The 21,360-nt window shown below is 58.8% G+C and overlaps 4 protein-coding genes across 4 annotated transcripts; all 4 read left to right on the forward strand.

Moving 5' to 3' along the window:
- Positions 1 to 364: 364 nt before the first annotated feature.
- Positions 365 to 2,690, forward strand: ACO1O0_004419 (uncharacterized protein; the record flags this gene model as incomplete). Its single annotated transcript, XM_083193858.1, has 4 exons — positions 365 to 807; positions 874 to 901; positions 961 to 1,437; positions 1,494 to 2,690. 4 exons carry the CDS (start codon positions 365 to 367, stop codon positions 2,688 to 2,690), a joined length of 2,145 nt encoding a protein of 714 aa, XP_083050806.1.
- Positions 2,691 to 2,991: 301 nt separating this feature from the next.
- Positions 2,992 to 4,122, forward strand: ALC1 (allantoicase; the record flags this gene model as incomplete). The annotated part of the gene is made up of 2 exons (XM_083193859.1): positions 2,992 to 3,094; positions 3,149 to 4,122. 2 exons carry the CDS (start codon positions 2,992 to 2,994, stop codon positions 4,120 to 4,122), a joined length of 1,077 nt encoding a protein of 358 aa, XP_083050807.1.
- Positions 4,123 to 4,752: 630 nt separating this feature from the next.
- Positions 4,753 to 7,406, forward strand: ACO1O0_004421 (uncharacterized protein; the record flags this gene model as incomplete). The annotated part of the gene is made up of 4 exons (XM_083193860.1): positions 4,753 to 4,897; positions 4,982 to 5,358; positions 5,418 to 5,819; positions 5,874 to 7,406. The coding sequence occupies 4 exons, from the start codon at positions 4,753 to 4,755 to the stop codon at positions 7,404 to 7,406; spliced, it is 2,457 nt and encodes an 818-aa protein (XP_083050808.1).
- Positions 7,407 to 9,546: 2,140 nt separating this feature from the next.
- On the forward strand, positions 9,547 to 13,105 carry ACO1O0_004422 (uncharacterized protein; the record flags this gene model as incomplete). Its single annotated transcript, XM_083193861.1, has 3 exons — positions 9,547 to 11,462; positions 11,548 to 12,673; positions 12,731 to 13,105. The coding sequence occupies 3 exons, from the start codon at positions 9,547 to 9,549 to the stop codon at positions 13,103 to 13,105; spliced, it is 3,417 nt and encodes a 1,138-aa protein (XP_083050809.1).
- Positions 13,106 to 21,360: the final 8,255 nt, after the last annotated feature.

Below are 21,360 nucleotides of genomic sequence, written 5' to 3' on the forward strand. Positions count from 1 at the left end.
GCTGACCTGGAGCTGCTTACAAGAGTCACTTAGACGGGACCGAGCCAGGTGGAAATTGTTAGTCGGGGGTTAGCAAAGCCCGAAGCCATTCAAGTGCTGGGGGGCTCCATGATCACTCATGATCACGGGCTAAATGGGTAGCACGGCGGGAAAAGTGGAGATCCTCGGGGGCTACAAAGACCCGGCCTGGCCCAGGTCCCAGGAGCCATGCCATACATAGCTACTATGTACATATTAACTGCTTGTTGAAAGAATGACCAGGCGCAGAGGAATTTGAACGGCCACCCCTCGACAGACCCTATTGCCCGAAGTGCGAGGCTCACATCATTTATCCATCTTTGTTGTCGACGTCTGGGTGGCTGCCATGTCATCGCCAACCACCACGCTCCCCACCCCGGAGCCCAAGGTCTCGGTCCCGGCCCCAGCCCCATCTCGCCCGACCAGCAACGAGCCCCGTTCGACGACGCCTGGCCGCGTCCTCGCCTGCCTGCTCTGCCAGCAGCGCAAAATCAAGTGCGACCGGCGCTTCCCCTGCGCCCACTGCACCAGGCACAGCGTGCCCTGCGTCCCCGCCACCCAGGCCCGCAGGCGGAGGCGCCGCTTCCCCGAGAGGGACCTGCTGGACCGTGTGCGCACCTACGAGGACCTGCTGCGCCGGAACAATGTCAAGTTCGAGCCGCTCCACAAGGATGAGGGCGGCTCTGCAGAGGGTGCCTGTGAGTCGGATGAGGGGCACGCTGGCGCTGGTGTTGCCGGTTCGTCGTCTGCCTCGACGCCGTCCCAGGACAAGAGCGCATATGAAGCAAAGTACGTACAGGCCTACGCCGCACCGCCGTCCATGCCAAGCTTACAAGTATGACTGACTCTTAGTAGAAACATCTGGCTCGCCATGCGCCAAGGGGTAAGTGGATGGTGAGTGCTGGGGTGGATGAAGAAAAAAATGCTGACATGTCGAGGCAGCTCCGACTTGCCAATACCGATGGCGCCTCCCACAACGACGATGGCCGTGGGCCGGTGTTCGCAAATACCTTCTGTCATTCCCATGTGCAAGACAATCTCCTCCTGGGCACGCGCGACACCAATGTCCACCTCGCCACCCTGCACCCCCAGCCTGTCCACATCTTGCAGCTGTGGCAGACGTATCTGGACAATGTCGACCCCGTGCTCAAGGTCACCCACACACCCACCCTGCAGGCCCGCATCATCGAGGCCGCGAGCAACTTGGGTGATATTGGACCCGACCTGGAGGCCCTCATGTTTAGCATATACTGCATGGCCACTCTCAGTCTCTCCCCGGAAGCGTGCGAGGCCAAGTTTGGCTCGTCTAGGGAGCATCTCTTGGCCGGGCACCAGTTTGGATGCCGTCAAGCCCTGATAAACTGTGGCTTCCTGCGCACAAGAGACCGCGACTGTCTGACGGCACTGCATCTATACCTGGTACTTCGTCTTGGATTACTTTGGCTTTTTTGTTGGCTTTTACTTACTCTATCCAGGTCTCGGTCCGTTCTAGCACGGACCCGCAATCGCTCTCGTCCATGCTGGGGGTGGCCATCCGCATCGCCCAGCGCATGGGGATTGACGACGAGGCGACGACAAGTAGATACGGCGTGCTCGAGGCCGAGATGCGCCGTCGGCTCTGGTGGTCGCTCGCCACGTTCGACCACCGCATCAGTAGGCTAGCCGAGCACACTACCTCTGTCCTGAACCCGATGTGGGACTGCAGGGTGCCCCTCAACGTCAACGACTCAGAACTCCGCGAGGAGATGGGAGAGCCCCCGAGGGCACAGCGCAACGCCACTGAGGCCATCTTTTCCGTCGCGTGCGGTGAGTTGGGCGAGTTCATCCGCCACTCGCCGTCCCACCTCGAATTCACTAATCCGGCCCTGAAGCCCATCGCCAAGGCCCTCCCTGGGGACGGCAACCCGGCGGGGCTGCTCAGGAGGATGGAGGATGAGTACCTCCGGTTCTGCGACCCCCGTGTCCCGCTCCACTTCCTCACCATTTGGATGACACGATCACACCTCTGTCGGAGCCGGCTGATGCACTACTACGCGCGACATCCCCGAGGCTTCGAGGGTGGAGACGCTGACGGGGATGCTACCGAGCGTGATGGCGCGCTGCTCCAGGTGTTTCACATGCTCGAGTGCGACACCAACATGTCCAACTCCCCCCTCATGACGGGTTTCCGGTGGCTCCTCCACCTGTACTTCCCGTTCCTGGCATACATCCACATTGTTGGGGAGCTGCGACGACGTCCCCTCGGCGAGCACGCCAGGCGGGGGTGGGAGGTCATGGCGGACAACTTCGAGGCGCGGTTCCGGTCCATGGGGAGCCCCTCGGGCTCCCCCTTTGCCATGTTCACCAATGTGGTGCTCCAAGCGTGGGAGGTGCTCGAGGAGGCGCTGCGGGCGAGGGGAGAGCCTGTGATAGCGCCGAGGATCGTGGAACTGATACTGGAGAAGCTGGCTGTCGTGGACACTCACACGGGGATCAGCGAACCGCCGATGGCCATGCCGATGGGGTATGGCCTAGACAGCTACGCGGGGATGGGCCTGGGGGAGTTCTCAGATATGCCCGACATGGCTAACATGGCCGACATGCCTACACATGCATCGTTGTCGTCGATGGCGTGGATGTGGTGGGGGGTTGGCCATGGCGGGGCATCATGGCGGGGAAGCCAGCCTGGATGAATGCCTACCCCACAGCTCATAAAATTCAATCCCGCAGTCAGGTTGAATGAAATCGTTCTGTAGACAGTGAGTAAAAACTTCACAGTTGACACATAGATGAGGTTGAAGTGGATGCGGGCGCGCTGGTGCCCGATAGCGGCCGGCTGGCATCGGGGCTGGCGTCGGAAGTGGCCGATGGATAAGACACCTCCCCTCCCCCTCCACCTCGCCCATCTCAGATGCAGCGCTCAAACTCTGCTTCACCAAAAGCTGCCTTCAGTGATCAATTCACAGAACATCATCACACCACGAGTCAGTAAACATGACGTCCATCGCAGATGAGATCGAGTACAAGCTCGACACCGTCAAGGCCACCCCGCTGGGGCCCGACGACATCGACCCGACCTTTCGCTCGAGCTGCATTGGTGAGTCTCCCCCTAAGATAGCTGATAGTGAGAAATGTCACTGACTTTCCACAGATCTCGTCTCGGGCACACTAGGCGGCAAGATTCTGGCCTTCTCAGACGAGTGGTTCGCTGAGGCTGCTAACCTGCTGACGCCCACGCCCCCCATCCGCAAGCCTGGCAAGATGGTCTTCACCGGCGCCTGGTACGACGGCTGGGAGACGCGCCGTCACAACCAGGAGCCCTTTGACTGGGTCATCGTGCGCCTGGGCGTCGCCTCGGGCACCGTCGAGGGCGTCGAGGTCGACACGGCCTACTTCTCCGGCAACCACGCCCCCGCCATCTCCGTCGAGGGCTGCTTCAGCGACAGCGACGACGACGTCGTCTCCTGGAAGGGAGGCCGCGGCAAGTGGGAGACCATCCTGGGCGTCCACGAGTGCGGGCCCTCGCGCCGCTTCGGCTGGAAGCTCGACGCGCCCACCGCCAAGCAGTACACCCACGTGCGCCTCAACATGTACCCCGATGGCGGCATCGCGCGCTTCCGCCTGTTCGGCCACGCCGTGCCCGTCTTCCCCGCGGACAAGGAGGCCATCTTCGACCTGGCGGCCGCCCAGAACGGCGGCGTGGCCGTCTCGTGCAGCGACCAGCACTTTGGCACCAAGGACAACCTGCTGCTGCCCGGGCGCGGCAAGGACATGGGCGACGGCTGGGAGACGGCGCGGTCGCGCGGCAAGGACCACTTCGACTGGACCATCATCCGCCTGGGCGCGCCAGGCTTCATCCAGAACTTTGTCGTCGACACGGCGCACTTCCGGGGCAACTTCCCCCAGAAGGTGGCCGTCGAGGGCATCGAGTGGACGGGCGAGGGCGAGCCCCCGGCCGATGCCGAGGGGTGGGTCGAGGTGGTGGCCCCGAGCAAGACGGGCCCCGATCAGGAGCACGGCTTCGAGAGCAGTGTCAAGGACAAGGCCTTGACGCATATCAAGCTCAAGATTATTCCCGACGGTGGCGTCAAGCGCATCCGGGCCTTTGGCAAGAGGGCTGTGTGAGGCAACCGGCACAATAAAATGAAGTAAAAATAGAAATAAAATAAATTGCGCATAGGCAGTGATAGTGAAAGACACAGCAAATTCATACAGCTGTCCCTATGCGCCAAGGCCATAAAGACCAAACGAACTACTTGGCCCGCGGTGCATTGAGCATGATATTGATACTTCCCTGATTGGCAAGAGGTCAAACTTCTGTAACTCTTGCCTCGGTGATCACTGATTCGCGTCTCCTGACGTAAGCGCACGGACAGCCAAGTAGCCACCTGGCGGGGCGTTGGGCACCTCCTGGTCAGTAACCTCAGAGGCTTAGTTGGGGACGCCTCCAGCTCCAGGCTCCCAGCTCCATCCCAATCCGGTAGCAGGGTGGACTCACAGTGGAGGGGACACCAAATGACGACTGGCACCTCAACCACCACCAACCCTACTGCTGCTCAACCCAAGACAACCACATCCACCACCACCACCACCGCCGCCGCCGCCGCCGCCGCCGCTACAATCTGACGCTTGGCGAGCGCACACAGCGCAGAGCAACCAGCCTGGAACATCCTCACCGCGCCTCCCCGAACCCCAACAATCGCTGTCGCCATATCTGCATGAGCCAGGCCGTCTGGCTCTGCCCCTCCTTCCGCCATGGATCTCGGGGGCCCCGATAGCGACTCGGGCGACCACAAGCCTCGCCCCCTGCCCTCAGACCTCCCTCAGTCCCTCGACGACCGGACACACGCCCCCGTCGAGGACTATGTGCGCGAGACCGAGATGTACGATGGCTGGCAAGGTGAGTGCTTCCGGCCCTCGGCCTTGCTCCGCCATGCCCGCCCGCTCTCCCAACTAGCCGACTAACCCCCGCCATCATGAACAGGCGAGTCACAGTTCCTCACCACGCCCGCGCTGGCAAAGCCCCTCAACTTTGGCAACCTGTCCCTCAACGATCCCGAATACGGCGACGATGCCCCCAGGGCGCCCAAGGACAGCGATACTCGCCTGATGGAGATGCTCGCCGCCCAGGCAAACCATCTCTCCGGCCCCGACCTGGAGGACGAGCAGGCCATCATCAACGACGACAAGCTCTCCGACTCCGAGAAGAAGACCATGCTGCAAAAGGCGCTGAACATGGCCGCGAGCAATGGCGACGTCGAGAGGGTCAAGAAGTTGCTGGGGGGCGATGCCAAGCCCTTTATCGACGTCAACTCCCCAGACGAAGACGGCACCCCGCCTCTAATCTACGCCAGCTGTTTTGTCAGTATCTCATTCCCTGCTCTCTGCTCTCAGACTCAGTGGCTGACTTGTATCCCCAGGGCCACGAGCCGGTGGTACAAGTACTCGTCGAAGCCGGCGCCGACGTGAACAAGCAGGACCGAAACCAGTGGAGTGCCCTGATGTGGGCCATGACCAACCGCCACAAGGGGATAGCCAAGCTGCTGCTGGACAATGGCGCGTCGTCGGACCAGAAGACGTCGTCGGGGCGGACGGCCTTTGACTTTGTCCCTCCCGACAGCGAGATGTCGTACTATCTGCACAACAACGGCTACAACATCGGAAACGCCGGTGTGACGGACGATTTCTACAGCCCTGGATTCTCCCAGGACAAATTCGAAGAAGAGATGGCCGAGAACGAGATGCGCCGGAGGCTGATGATGGAGAGCGCCCGAGACCTCGAAGTCGACCTGGGGAACGTGGGTATGGATGACCAGCCCGAGGTAGGTTGTTCCGGCTGTTATGTGTGGAGGTGTTATCATGCTGACGGACCCTAGCCCGCCGATGAATTCGAGGAGGAGCAGCAAGAGTTCGACTGGAGCCGGTGCCTGCACGACCAGATGTTCGTCTTCCAGGAGCACGAGCTCGACCGCATACTGGACATTGTTATTACCAAGATGACGCCGCAACGATCGCCCTCGCAGAAACCGGTGCCGGCCAACATGATATTTCTTAGCGCAAGATACGCACACTACCATTCTAGCCCCGACCTGCTGGAGCGCCTCCTGGTGACTGCCATGGACCGCATCAACGACGTGGTCGAGAGGTCCCAGTGGGACATGACCATACTGGCGTTTTGGATATCAAACGCGACACTCCTCCTGCATTATCTCAAGAAGGACGCGGGGCTAGTGGAGGCAACCGCCGAGTTCCAGGCACACCTCGCCGAGCTCATCAACGAAATCTTCATCCTGATCGTCCGGGACGCGGAACGTCGGCTGGATAAGGTGCTGGACGCCGCCATGCTTGACCACGAGATCATCCCAGGCTTCGAGGATATTACGTTCCAGAACGAGTGGAAGCTGTTCAAACGCAAGGCGACGGTCAAGGAGGAGCCGCTGGAGAAGCGGTTCCGGCCTCCTTCGCCCAAACAAAGGGCCAAGCCAGCGCCCCGAAATGTGACGTCGCTCCTCTCATCGACACTCTTTGTCCTGGATCTATACGACATACACTCAGTCATCACAGCGCAAATCATTTCTCAACTAATCTACTGGATCGGGGCGGAGCTGTTTAACAGGATCATGTCAAACAGGAAGTATCTGGCCAGGACCAAGGCCATGCAGATCCGAATGAATATTTCCATACTGGAGGACTGGGCGCGGTCCAACAATAGGCAGGCTGAGCACTACGAGGCGGGCGACATGAAGTCCTCGGGTGAGACGACGGCCGATGCTGCGAGGCAGCACCTTGCGCCGGTGATCCAGCTGCTCCAGTGGCTACAGTGCTTCTCGTCCCTGGGCGCAGACGACCTGGAGGCTCTGGTCGGGACGCTGCAACAGCTCAAGCGGCTCACGCCCCAGCAACTCATCCACGCAGCCAACCACTACCGGCCGGAAGTTGGCGAGAAGGGGCTCCCCAAGAGCGCACTGAGATATATCCTGGCCATACAAAGGGAGGCAGCCCTCAAGCGTGACCGACGGCGCAGTAGGAACGCGTCGCCGCTCCCGGATAGCGCACCGGCTACACCGGTAAGGGGGAACCGGTCTAACGGTTACGGACAAGAAACCCCGGGTAGCACGCAGGGTACACCGGGCCACAATCTCAACCCGAACGGAAACGACGATTCGGACGATGACGACGACGCCCCCGAGAACCTCCTCCTCGACCCAGCCCTGATGCTGCCGTTCACTCTGCCGTCCGTGACCGACATGCTAGTGTCATACGGGGCCGGGTTTGGGGGCGTGAACAGGGAGCGGGAGCGCAAGTACATACCGACGGTGCCCCCAGAGTTCCTCGAGAAGCTCGAGGTCAGCGGCGCTCGCAAGGGGCCCATGTTCGGGGAAAAGGATTGGGAAAATGAAGAGGTATGAACGGCTGGTGGGACGGAGCACGCGCGGCCAGAAATGACATGGGGTCATGGATTGGGGCACCCAGGCGGTACGTCCTGCCACGTCGGCGCGACGGGGAAGCAGCAGTCCAAGCCAAGGGCTGGCAGGTCGAGCTAAAGACTTGCTTCTTTTCGCCAATCTGTAATATCCCTACGAGTATGCACACCGGGGAGTCGGGACCAGCCGGCTCTGTCGCAGACGGGCCGAGGGGGGAATTTTGCGATGCAAGCTGCAAGGGACGACAAGGCTTGCGGCGCGCTCCCATGCTGGTGGTGGCAGGTAGGCCAACGGGGTGGGGAGAAGCAAACATGGGAGAAACTCCCACGTCGAGGCGACGGCGCCCCTGGGGTCGTCTGGGGATACAGTCGAGGTCGTGCCTTGCAGCGTTGGTAGGGAGCGCCTAGGTAGTCGGCATCGGGACAAAACATGTGATTGGCGATGCTCAATGAATTACAGTTGATGCCATATGGGAACTCTACGCAGATATGGTTCATCATCCACATGGGAAGGGGAGCCACACAGGTGACATGGTGTAGTTTTCTTTTCTTTTCCCTCCCGTAATTTTCCTTCTCCGGGACTCCCAAATCGAGAAGGGCCTTGCCCGATGCGATGGCCGCCCAGTGACAAATGCAGCAAAGGCAATGGCAGGCAACGTGAGGCAAACGTGGTGGTGCCATAGGCCCGTTGCAGGGGGTTTGGTGGATCTGGAGATGCGCTGGCGGGCTGCTGCTGCCACGTCGAAGGAGAGCCGCACACATGGCGTGGTACGTACCGTAATACTGCAAGATGCCGCCAAAATGAAATGAAGCAGGAAGGGAAGAAAGGCGTCCCCTGGCATCTGTTTGGACGAGTCACGAGTTCTTTTTTTTTCTCCTCCCATGTAATAATAACTCATACACAGTAGTATTACCAAATGAACATCATCTCGCCGCCCTCTCTTGTCGTTTCATGCCTTGCCTTGGGGGAACGAACGGCCCTTGTGGGTTGGGCTGGACGAACCGGGCCTTGCTGTCGCGAACCAGTTCAGGAAGTACGTATGTTACTGCTGAGGTGCAACTCGGCGACTTCTGGGAGCGCGGCCTGGGTTGACTCGGGCGAAGGAGCAGAAGAGTCATCAGAGCAGAGCAGAGGCAAGCTGGAGGAGAGCTGAGAGCGAACGAGTTCCCCAGAAGCGGTCAGGCCCGCCGCCGCCGCAGACGGTTGCTGCTCGCCTGGGTCGATATGGTGCGAGGTTGGCCAGCGAGCGAGAACCATGGCCCGACAACAAACCGCCGCCAAGGGCCAGAGGACGACCGAGGAGGGGGCCGAGCGGGTTGGTACTGTACTACTGCTGCGTACCTTGCAGGACGGACTCCCTTGCAGGTCCCCGGGGGCCCGAGCAGCGCGTGATTGGGCCTGCGGCTGGTGACCTGGCCGTGCGCTGGCAACAGAGGCGGTTGTTGGCGGTTGGGAGCGAGTGCGTTTGTGTTGTTGCGGTGAAGGGCGAGAGAGAGGGGCCTTTGGGAAGTTGGGGCCTCTCTTGGGCTGCTCTGCACTGGTTCAGAGGTACGTACTGGTGATGTGGCACCTGATGGATGGAGTCATCTGGCAGAGGGGGACTTTCACCGTCACGAGTATTCACCGTCGAGCGAGCCCATTGAGGGTAGTCTCAAGAGCTCTTCTTATTTCATGTAGTGCAGGCTCTCTCTCTCTCTTTCTTGCTCTCTTCTAGCGTAACTGCCATGATCCATTGTCCCGCCATCTTCCATCCCTCGCAGTCCCGTGTCTCATTGCTCCCGTCTCTTGTCTCTCCCTCGCACCATCATCAACTACACTCCTATCACCGTCACTGCCACCACAAGTCACCTCCGCAAACCGCATCTGCATGCAGCATCCATCTTCTTCGCATGCAGTGCCATAAAGAAAGAGGGACCCTACTCTGGTTGAGGCTCCGCCTGTTCACGCTGTGCTGACGAAGATCCCTCTCTTCTCACCTCAGTCTCACCTGGGCCCTCACTTACACGACCAAACACACATATACACTTGGGCGCAACCTCACCTCACCACTCTGGGCTCGCTCACACACTTACCAACAACAACACACCCACACGCACACACACAACAGAAACCATCCGTCACAACGATGGACGCCGCTCCTAGGTCAGGGAGCGTGCGGCACAAGAGACGTCCGGGTGTGCGAAGGCCCTCCTTTCGAGATGATATGAACCTCGTCGCCATCCGGTACGAGAAGACGGCCTGGGGCGACGCCCCCACCCCCGTCACCACCATCAACCCCGTCCGCAGCCCGTCACGTCCCAGCTCGTCGGCATCGTCGCGGTCACGGTCCAACTCGAGGTCGTCCGGCCCCAGCAGCCCCATCGTCGTCATGCCTCCACCGGGCTCCGTGGCGCCCCCGACCGAGGAGCATCCCGCGCTGAGGCAGCGCCCCGTGCTGCCGCGCACGGCGACGGCTCTCAACGAGTGGAAGCGCGACTCGGGCCACGGCGGCGCCACGGCCAGCTCGTCGTCCACGCCCACCATCAGCGAGGAAGACTGCGAGGACTGCTGGGACGGCAACGACGACGACGGTGGCATCTCACCGCTCTCACCACTGCCGACTAGCAGCCCCACGAATCTCGTCTCAGCCTCTGGCGACGTGCAACAGCAGGACCTGATAAACCTGGTCGGCCCCGTGAATCACGACGATTCCGATGGACACAGCAGCGTGGGGACGTTGACACCGGTGGTTGCGAATCATGAGCTTCGGCCGACGAGCTCTGAAACCATCATGTCGGATCCCGGCGCGCGTCCCAGTCCTCCTGCCTCGCTCCGCCCTGCCGCCACACGACAGACTCGTTCCATGTCGGTGACACGGGTCCCGATGCCGACGACGACGAGCTCGTCGCCCCGGAGGAATCTGGCCAAGAGCTTCAGCCTGCGGTCTGTGTCGTTGCTGCCAGGCTGGGGGGATGGTGAAGGAGAAAACAGCAGGAAGCGGTTCAGCCGTGGTGGTAGCAGCAGCCAACAGCCAACAGCAACCGGTTTATCATGTTCTACTCCGGACGCCAGCGTCTCAGCGCCAAACCCGCCAACCCGGGCAAACCCACCAATGCGGGCAGCGCAGGCTGGTGCGCAAGCCCCCCTGGTGCGGGGCTCACCAGCCCCTGAAGCCGCCGCTGACGACGCTGGGGTGGCCCCCACCAGTGCTGGGATCAGTGGGATGGGCGCTGGCCCTGGTGCTGCTCCTGGCGCTGCTCCTGGTGCTGGGGCTGGTGCCGCGCCGGTTGCAGCCCCCAGCGCCCAAAACCTGCTCTCCTCCCTCTGGAAAAGAGGGCCCTTCCAGCTCAACTCTCCCCGATCGCAATCGCATCCAGCGCCAGCACCAACCCATCGTCGTCCCCGGCGCGACACCAACCCCGAGCCCTCCACCACCATCCCCTTCTGCCCCCTCAGCGTCTCCCTCCCTTCCGAAGGCCTGCTCGACGATGAATTGCTAGCCTCGCTTTCCTTTTCCACCCGCGGCAGTGTCATGTTTGGCGGCAAGCGCGCCCTCAGCCTCGACGGCGCCATCATGGACGCCGCCTCCTCCTCCTCCCAGCGTCGTCCCAGCTTCGACAATGGAGCCAGCGACGACGACGCCTCCTCTACGCCCGCGAACAACCTCACACCGGGCGCCACGCCAGCCTCAGAGTCCGCCCCTCGCTCCGTAAGCCCCATCAGCAGCGACTTCCCCGACACGGGCTCTGTCGCCCCCGACGCCCTACCTCAGCCCGACGAGTCGCAATCCCCATCGCGACCCCCGTCATCGAAAAACCCCGAAGCTGAATCCCAGCCGCAGCCGCAGCCGCCGCAGAAGCAGCAGCTTCTAAGTCCTCCACCTGATATTCGCGTCCTGGCTGCCGACGTCGACAGGGAGTCTCAAAAGGTGAGATCGCTCTATGCAGTTGGCGATGCCATCAGGTGGGAAGACGGCGGCGGGCCATCGCCATCATCGCTTGGAGAGCCATCCCAGGCCCCCATTGGCGAGGCCCCGGCCGAGGAGGATGCCCACGACCACCCGTATGATTTTCCTTGGACCCCCCCTTGTGCCCCTTGTCCACTGCCGGGAGCGAACTCGCGTGCTGACTCGTCCACTCTGCAAAAGGTCTCCTGCTCTCCTCGCCCCTTCCATAAATACCACAAAATCCGCCGATTCTTCTTCGCTGCGGCCTAGTAGCGCCTACAGGAAGGAGACGGATCTGGCCGGCGGGTTCGAGGACTGGGAAGACCTGGACGGCGCCATTGTCGACCGCTACGGCTTCATCACCGCGCCCCCGCGCCCCGCGTCCTCTAGGCTGGGCACCCCGACCGAGAGGAAGTCGGCGCGCTTCCACCCCAGAAAGTCTAGGCGTAATGTGCTTCAGAAGAAAGACGGGGCCGCTGGCGGGCCGTCGGCCTTGAGTGATGTGCGCCCGCCGAGCAGGAAGGTCTCCGCCAGGTCGCTGAACACGCAGCACTCGGGCGTATCCGCCGTGTCGTTCCGGTCGCACCGCTCCGTCATCCGGCAGGCGAGCAACCTCCTGCCGCACAACCGCGATCGCCGGTGGATGGACGAGGCGGGTGACATGCTGACGGTGTCGCCGAGCCTCCAAGATGTCGCGGAGGAGGCGCGGGTGGAACAGATCACCGAGGCGCTGAAGCGCAAGGAGTGGGAGAGATCGGAGAAGTGGCGCAAGATGGCCAAGAACGTCAAGAAGGGAGCGCAGGGCGAGGGCATGGAGTTTGAGTTCGACGTCAAGAACCCCAAGCTCATCGAGAGGACGTGGAAGGGCGTCCCCGACTGCTGGCGCTCCGCAGCCTGGTGGTCGTTCCTCGACACCAGCGCCAGGAATCATCCAGGATCGCCATCGACGGAAGAGATCATAGCAGACTTCCACCGCCTCCAGGAGAATAGCTCTCCTGACGACGTCCAGATTGACCTGGACGTACCGCGGACTATTGGCCGCCACATCATGTTCCGCCGACGATATCAGGGCGGGCAGAGGTTACTGTTCCGAGTCCTCCACGCCCTGTCCATATACTTCCCTGCGACGGGATACGTCCAGGGAATGGCACCCCTAGGGGCTACCCTCCTCTGCTACTTTGACGAGGAGAAGTGTTTTGTCATGCTGGTCCGCATGTGGCAGCTCCGCGGCCTGGAGCGGCTGTACCGCCACGGGTTCGAAGGTCTGATGGCTGGCCTTAGAGAGTTTGAGGATTCTTGGCTCCATAAGGACGTGGCCAAGCATCTTGTAAGCTTCTGCCCCTACATTCCCTCTTTCCATTGCGCCTCTCTAACCAATCGATAGACGGAACAGGGCATTGACTCGACAGCCTATGGGACGCGTTGGTATCTAACGCTGTTCAACCTGTCCATCCCTTTCCCAGCGCAGCTGCGCGTCTGGGATGTGTTTCTACTTCTCGGCACCAGCCCCTCGGACTCGGCGGCGGCAAAGTCGCACAGCAAAAAGTCGGCCGCTGCCTCCCCCCCATCCACGGGTCTCGACATCCTCCACGCTGCCAGCGCAGCACTGATCCAAGCCCTGCGAGAGATCCTCCTGGGCTCGGACTTTGAGAACGCCATGAAGGCGCTCACGTCCTTCATCCCCATCAAGGACGAGGACCTACTCATGAAGGTCGCCAAGGCCGAGTGGAAGGCCCACCAACGTAGGAAGAAGGCGTAGCAAGCCCCCTTCCTACCACCTTGACAGCGAATAATCGGCCTTTTAGCCGATGTTGTTTTTTCCCCTTTGTGCATTTGAATAGCGACAACCCGAGGGCCTTCCCCCCCCCCAGCGTTTTTTGTCAAAAAAAGCTCTCGATACCCCCCCAACATATAATTTTTTTTCTTTCTTCCTCTTTCTTCGCGGACCTGGCTCCGCTGGCGCCTCAACAGGAACCCCTTTTCCTTTGTCAAAGGGGACGCGACTGATCTGTTCTGCTCCGATAGAGGAAGCGGAACTGTGTTGGGGATTTGGGCTTTGGTTATCTGAGAGAGGATAGCCATCTTGGCGATGAGGTGTGTGATGGAACGACGATTCCGACCTGGAGGAGACAAGGGAGGGAATCAGGAGGACACGGGCTGCCATAATGGTGATGGGGTGTTTAGCGTCCTAGACGAGGGCTGTAACAGTACCTACCTAATGATAGAGATGTAGGTAGGGTTTGTTGTAGGGGGTTGAATATTACAACACTGATATCAGTGCACTAAGGAAGCTCTTTCCGACCGAACCCAAGAACTGATGGTGGTCTGTGCGCCCGGCATTCCGAGTGGGGCTCTCCGGTCCCGGAACCCCGGAGCTCGCCGGGGCCTCGGCGAAGCCTACAGGCTGGGGACGGCGATATTAGGTCATCAACCAACGCGCGGCAATACATATAACCACTCCCGCCGCGGCGCAATATCGTGCCGCGACGGATTGACTCGGAGAAGTGCGGAAGACAATGCAAAATGGGGGGGGGGGGGGGGGGGAAGGGGGGGAGAGGAGACCCCTGCCAAGAGTTGTCTGGCTTTTCCCCAAAAATAACTCCTCCAGACACTGCCGCCGTCATGCCCCTTCTAGGCAAGTCCTGTGTGCCACTTTAGCCAATATCCCAACCACATATGTACATAACAGTAATACTACCAGACTTCGTTGGTGTGGCTAGAAAAATACAATGCTGCATATATACATAGGTAGTGTGTATTGCTATATATCAGAAACTGCAGATCCATCCCCCCCCCATTCTCCATGGCCCAACCACTATCCAGCAGCCATGTTTAATTTCCAGCCTCGCCCCTCGTTTGAGGTTTGCATCGGTACGCGCGCATACAATTACACCCAGCAGACGCGCTTGTTTGTTCCTTGTTCCGTCCAGGGCTTTTAGTCGCAGGCTGCTGATTTCCCCCCTTGCCCCCCTTCCTCCCCCCCCCCCCCCCCCCCCCATCCCTCGGCTAAGTCCTATCCGCGCGTGAATATCCAGTCATATGATTATCTCATCTTACAACCCCAACCATGGGTGTATTGCGAGCCCTCTGATTTGTATACGGTACCTGGCTTCTTCGAGCGGTATTCCGTATGTCTTAACAGAGAGAAGTCCAATGTGTTATCTAGTCAACGCATAATGGCGGTGTGGGCATCAATGGCTCAGGATTGTCCTCCCCACAGCTAGGGACTGCGGCATGCGGCCTTCCGTGTTGATACTCACCGGGAGGCCGCAGGTCTGGCCGACCTGAGACTGAAGTCTTCGGAGGATGGTCGGTGCCTGGCCTGTGACCATGAGGACGGGGTAGGGCGAGGCGGTTGCGTGCATCCATGCCCACATCAAGGGTCATGTCCACGCGCGGATCACGGCCATCCGCATCCCGAGTCCAGAGGGCCGCGGGTTGCCACTCGTCGCTCCCATTTCCACAATTCAGGGTAAGATAATAATACGAAGTACTATGTTTTGGCCAACGCTTAACCCCGTCAGGCCAGGGATTGTTGTCATTTGAGTCTGTCAACAGCTCGCGTACTACCACCATGTCCTATACCTAGCTTCCCTTCAGCCCATGCCCCTCGCCCTATTATGCCTTCTCCAAGTGCCCTGTTCCAGCTATCAATAATGCAAGAAACCCCAAACCCAAGGAAGAACAACATGTACAAAGAAATAGATATGTAGCAATACACCAATAAGTCAAAAGAAAGAGGCAGGTCATGGTCCAAAGTACCCTGACAAACAGATAGACTAGCCTCCCTGAATTCCACTCCCATTCTAGGATAGGTAATAAGGAAGGTCCGGAAAATAAGAGCATCTGCCCTGCGAGTTTTCTGTAAAAAGAACACCGCCTTCGAGACGCACAACGGCAAACCCAATTCGCGGAAAATAAAACAACGGATAGGCAAGGCCAGTCATTCCGTACATTTCATAAGTCTCGTGAATGTTCATCCATCGTTAAACATGAGTAGAGATATCGGCATATCAACCTCTTTGTGAGCCTCTGGACTGTGGAGGAAGATCGGATTCGTTGGGCGAAGATGTTCTCGCTGCCGGACTCTCCCCGCCACCGTGGTACTGTACTGAATTTCCGGCTTGTCCTGACTGTGACCGCGGGTCGCTTACACTCTGATGCATCCTTGGCACTGGTTCCGCGGGATCGGTCGATAACAAGGACGAAACAGAATGTTTCCCAGCCTCACTTCGCGCTCTCTCCCTCGACCCAGGGGGGGCGGGCGATTTCTCTCTGGCCCCACTGTCCGACTCTTCTGCCCGATCATGCGCCCCGTAAGATGAACGGTACCACGATACGTCGCTTCGCTGTCTCTTATGCTTTGGGTTGGTACCCGTGGTGTTGGACGATGACGATGACGCAAACGGGACCGGAGATCGAGATCGTTGTTCTCCCGCTGCCTTGCGCTTCTTAGTAGCGTCCCCTACAAGTATCACAGAGCACCACGTTAGTCAGAAGGCTCTCTCTTTCTCTTGATCTTGGACGAACCAGAAGGAGATCCTGCTCGGTTTGAACTACCCCCCGCTTGCGAAGTCGGTGGTTGCCAGTGGTGGAAATAGATGGATGGGCTTGGATCCTGCTGGGCTGAGTGGTTTGGCAGTTGCGAATATGCTTGGTGGACGGCTTGCGTGTTCCCGCCGCCGATTTGAAAATTTGTATTCAGGTTCGGGTGGTTCGCGACCTGGGCAATCGGGTGGTTGATGGCGCCAGTCGTCGACGGTGCCCTCGTTCTATTCGGTGATCCAGATTGCGGTGTATACGCTCCGGCCGCTTGCCCCGATCCCTGAGAAGTTCCATACTGCCCATGGCCCTGACCGGTCTGGTCACGCTGGTTCTGAGGTGTTACCGCACCCTGGGGCGCCATGAGCTGTAGCTGATGGTTATGAGAGGGAGGTATGAACTGCTGTGCCCATTCCAAGGCTGCCTGAGATAGAACTCCACCTCCTCCCATCCCAGCGAAGACCAGGGGCACCATTGGAGGTGGAATGCCGCCTCCGAGAGAGGAACGTAGCATATCCGCTTCTATCCTCCTCTGCTCCAGGCGTAAGGTCTCTTGCCTCGTCTTCTCTTCCTCCTGTTTCGTTTTCTCCTCCTCAGCCCTCGTCTGGAGCCAACTCCTCATGGACTCCTCAGCCCCCTGCCATTGCGATGGTGGAGGGGGCAGGGACGGCCAGCCCTGCACCCCCGGAGAGTGATTCTGAGGTGGAGGCGCAGGGTGGTTCGGGAGCGGAGCTGCTGGGTGGTTCTGATGTGGAGGTGCAGGGTGGTTTTGGGGGGGAGGCGGTGGCGGTTGATGGTGGTATTGTGAGTGCGGATGATTACCACCTGTAGAGTGGTGGTGGTGGTGGTGTTGTTGTTGCTGCTGGTGCTGCTGCTGCTGCTGCTGCTGTGGTGGTGGCGGTGGCGGCTGTTGCTGATGTGGCAAGGTCATGGCTGCCGGGGGAGGCAAACCACGGTGAGGAGCCGACATTGGCTGTGTCACTGGGCTTTGGCTTCGCCGGAGGGACGGAGGCTGCCTGTAAGTGGCTTCTGGGTACGCGAGAGGAGGAGAAGGTCGAGAAGCGGAGGGCGGCGTTGGCAGGTCATGGACAGACTGGTAGCCGTATACTGGAGGCTGTTTGGCCGTAAGCATCGTGATGAAGACTGCTGTGGTGCAAGTCCCATGTATGGCGAAGGACTCTCTAATGATTCTCCGAAGGTACTCTTCAAGGGCATGTGTAAGTTCAAATAAAGCACAACGGCAGATAGGGGAAGTGAATCCAAACACAAGGATAATAGCAAAGAGATCACATTAGGGGCGCAGTGTGGGGAAGGAGAAGGTACAAGTGACGGGAGAAGAGAAGTGGGAGGAAGGAAAAAGGAGAAAAATGAGATGGAAAGAAGCAGATAAAAGAAAGACCAAAGGGGAGAGAGGAGAATAGTAGAAGAGGCGAGTACAACCTTTGTATAGGACAAGCAGACGGAGCTGGATGTGGCGGCCAGCTCAGAGAAGGTAGCAATGTAAACAAGCAGGGTCTATGGGACTTGGAGACTAGCAAGTCCAACCTCATCTGCCCGTCATGAATAGATCATGTATAGACCAATATGGTAAGAGGTAGCGGCCGGAGCAACGAGGTCCTGTCCCTACCTGCTCAGAGAGCTAGGGGGTCCAGCTCAGTTGAGGTACTGGGGGTGGTACCTAATAGGACAAGCTACCTGGTACGACGAGGGCCGTACCCAGTATGCTAAGTATGTAGGGGAGGCGAGGTACCTTGGCCGGGGGGCGGGATGCCGGTCTCCGGTCAGATGTGGTTGGAATTTGGGCCCTTGGGCTGCCTGTCGGTCGATATTTGCCGCTCCTCTCACGATGGTTGATGGGTCAAGGAGCAGATTTGGCGGATTGTGATTGCCGAGGGGTGACCACGATTGGGGCCCTTGGGGTGGGGGGGTTGAATGAAGGAAGAAGAGGCTTGAGCTGTGTCAGCTTGACGGAGCGGATGAGGGGAAGTGGAAGGGGGAAGGGTGGGTAACAGAGTCGAAAAGTGGTATGTATCTCGATTCTCGGGTGCTCCAGTTTCCAACAGAAGATATAGGTAGAGATCAGGTCATCCGAGACCCAGGTCCCCGTTGAAAACAAGATACCAACAAGGAGCTAGGGTGTACCCAGCCAGCTGCGCGTGCAGGGCAGAGCAATGCAAACTGCTAAGCACCGCGCGCAGGGACTTGCATAAGACCGGGGAAAACAGGGCAGTGTGTTCCTTACGGGTAGGTAGATGTGGCATGTGTGCGCTATTCGTATACCTACAAGTAGTAATAAGAATGTTCACGTACGAGAGAGCTCGTGCTCGTGGCCCTCTTTGGTTGCTGCGGACTGTGGTAGTGCCAATCGTTCAACGAAACCGAATGGGATGAATATCGATAAGCTGAGGCGTGAGAGAGGATCGTGAGTTGCCAAGCAGAAACAACTGTCGCACAACGAGAGTCGAGAAGAGAACAGCTTCCAGAAGAAATATAAAGAAGACGGGGCCAGGCCGGCACCCAAAGAGGAACAGGACCACAGAGAGAGTCCGGAAAGAGGAGTCCGGGCTGGGGAGTTCGAGATCGAAGATAGGCCAGGCTGCCCAAATCACAGGACAGGTGGTCAGTCGAAGTGGACGAGGCGCCAGAGTGCTTAACAGAAGACGGCGTCGTTACAACGAGCGTGTGGACGAGATGCCTACCTGACCTGTCGTGTCGTGTTGGTGTGTGGAGAAGAGAGGGTGCCCTAGGTTATTTCCCCGGTCGTGGAGGGTGTATCAGAGGCAAAGGAGTGTGAGAGGTATCGAGGTATCCCTGGAAGAACAGCCACGAAGGTTAAGTCGGGTAGAGATAGGCTTGTGGGTGGTTCGGGCGGCAGTTGTGCCAGTTAGTTGGGGGGGAGGGGCGAAGGGTGTGAGAGGTTGAAAGAGTGAGAGAGCGTGGAAGAATGACAGCCAGAAGCAACCCGTCCGAAGCCACGACCATCCGCTGCTACGGATACTACCTCTACTATCACTGCACTCGTCCTTCTGTTGCTAGCCACTGCCCACTGACCACTAAGTACTCGTACTATGTACCGCCTCCACTGCCACTGACTGGGCTTGGCTGTGTCTGGCCGCCCTGACCTTGTCTGTCACTGAGGTGTGGGGGCCTGGAGTTCCAACTGTCCCCAGTAGTACGTACAATGTACTAGTAGTAGTAGTACATAGTAGTAGCAATGTACAGAGTACGTACTGCGAGTCGTAGGTAGCAAGCTGGAAATGACTGTTGAGCCGCCTGGTCCGAGTGCGATGAGTGGACAAAGTCATCACTCTTTTTTTGTTTTCGAGTCACTTGAGAGACACTGCTACTGTACGTGCCGCGCTATAGTGAAGAGGTCCTCTTCCAATCTGGAACAACGTCCAACGGTCCAGCCGTCGACCCTGGAACAAGCGCGAGGGGACATTGCCCGATTGGGTAGACGACAGCGATCGGCTAGTCGACGCCCGAAACGGACTGGGGACCTCTGCCATATTGATTGAGATGAAAGGACGCATGAGTCCTCGTTTCCGACTTTTGTGCAGACGCGGCTGCCAGGTTGACAAACCGGTAATAATAATACTTGGAGAGGCCTCGTCGGTGAATGCGTCAATATAAATCAATTCTCCGCTTGGGACATGTTTTGGCTCGAACACGGCCTGCAAGTGCAGGTGCAACTTCTCCGAGGTACTTATGCCCTTGTAAGTTGTGCCTTCTCGCTGGCACGGCCGTCTCCGTTAAGCCGTTTAATTACCAGTACTACACCCAGCCCTGAAATCGTGCTGCTGGTCATCGGCGCTTCGAGAAGAACCCGACGGCCCTAAGGATGCAGGATTTCTGTCATGGACAGAGAGCAGTGGGCCCGGTGGCGCGCATTGCGTTGAGGAGGCTTGGGTCGCCGGCTTGGCCAGCGTCGCCAGCTGCTGCAGGCGAGAAGGCAACCATGGTCCATGACACGGATGGCCAGGCCCGCTATGAGTGCTAAATGTCGGAAGGTGGCCCAGGGATGCAGGGTCAATCGTGAAGCATCCATCATAACGGTCGTTGGTTGGTGGTACTGGACGGCGGCTCGTGGTGCTAAAGTTTGGGCCGTCTGGCCGCCGTCTCGGATTGTTTCGCAGCAACGTGCTTCCTGTTGCCCGTTGGGGCGACGTCGACTTATCAAAAGTCCACCGTTGCGGTTTCCCGGAGACTCGGTGCCTTTCCTTCACATGCTTGTATCCAGCGGCATCGAGATCCGGTCCAGAGGAGATGCAAATCATGCAACATCCAAGCCTCCAAGAGACTCTTGGCTCCAACGTGGAATTTGAAATCGGGCACCCTTTCTGGCCTTCTTCAGATCAATGCGACTTTGCAATGCACAACATCGTCCTCTAGCGCGTTCCGGCTGTGCTTGATGACGCTCGATTTGAAAGGCACAAAGCCGCCAACTTCCCTTTTGAGCCGCCCTTGTTCTGGATCTGCACCAGGTCAACGCTCCGTTCCGCTCCAGGCAAGCCGTCGGGTTCGTCCTATGTATTACGGGTCCCGTGGTAGGTACTCGTGCAAGTACATGACAGAATCATAATAGTACTCGTAGACCGCCATAGACCGACACGCTCATGGTCGGTGAGGAAAACGTCCCTCGGTTGTTCTTCCAAAAAGACGGCGCTGCAGCCAGGAGCGGGCTTGAGGGGGAAAAATAGCTACTGCTGCCGTCGACTGCGGTGCTACGCCGAGTGCATGGGCTTTTGATATGCCCAAGCGTCTCGTCTGCCCAGCCAAGGGAATCTCATGTCTTGCGCATGTCCCTATGTGCACTGCTCCGACGAGGCGTTTTCTTGTTCTCGTCGCCGTACTCTGTACGACCTGGGCTTGCATGGTCGCCGTCATGGTCGGAATCTGGCAAGAGCCCATATGAGCACCTCTGGGGAGGGTTCGTATAACAACACCATGGCCAAGCTACGAAGTACCTCTGTTGTACGTGGGATACCTACCCTGGCCTGCTTTTGGTGAGGTCTCGCGGTTTGGGCTTGTGGCTTGTAACTTGTTTCCGTGGGCCGGTGGGCTGATTGGTTAAGTTGCTGGTCGGGCGCCCATCCCTGTCGTCTCGGTCATCCAAGTCAACATCTGAAACACGACCTGTCGACGCGGGTCAGTTCCCTGATTTAATCGGTTTCTTGCTCAGGTTTCGTTGACGGTCGACCTCGACCACAAGTCCACAACGTCTCATGCGAACGCGGGAGCGCGGAAGCGCGTCTGGCGGCATAGCGTGTTGGAGTATTACTCGTAACGGTACTCCGTACTGATGGAGGAATTGCAAAAATTCACAGAATGGCAGAATGAAAGAATGGAAAATAGCATTGCAGAGCGGTGCAGCGTTTTGGGTGCGGTGCTCTATCGCACCTACCCTCTCCCGTACCTGACCTGTATCCTCATGTATTACGTACTCGTACGTTTATGGGTAGGCGCCCACCG

This window comes from Amphichorda felina (assembly GCF_050947745.1).
Source record: "Amphichorda felina strain 45539 chromosome Unknown scaffold_4, whole genome shotgun sequence".
Taxonomy (NCBI): domain Eukaryota; kingdom Fungi; phylum Ascomycota; class Sordariomycetes; order Hypocreales; family Bionectriaceae; genus Amphichorda; species Amphichorda felina.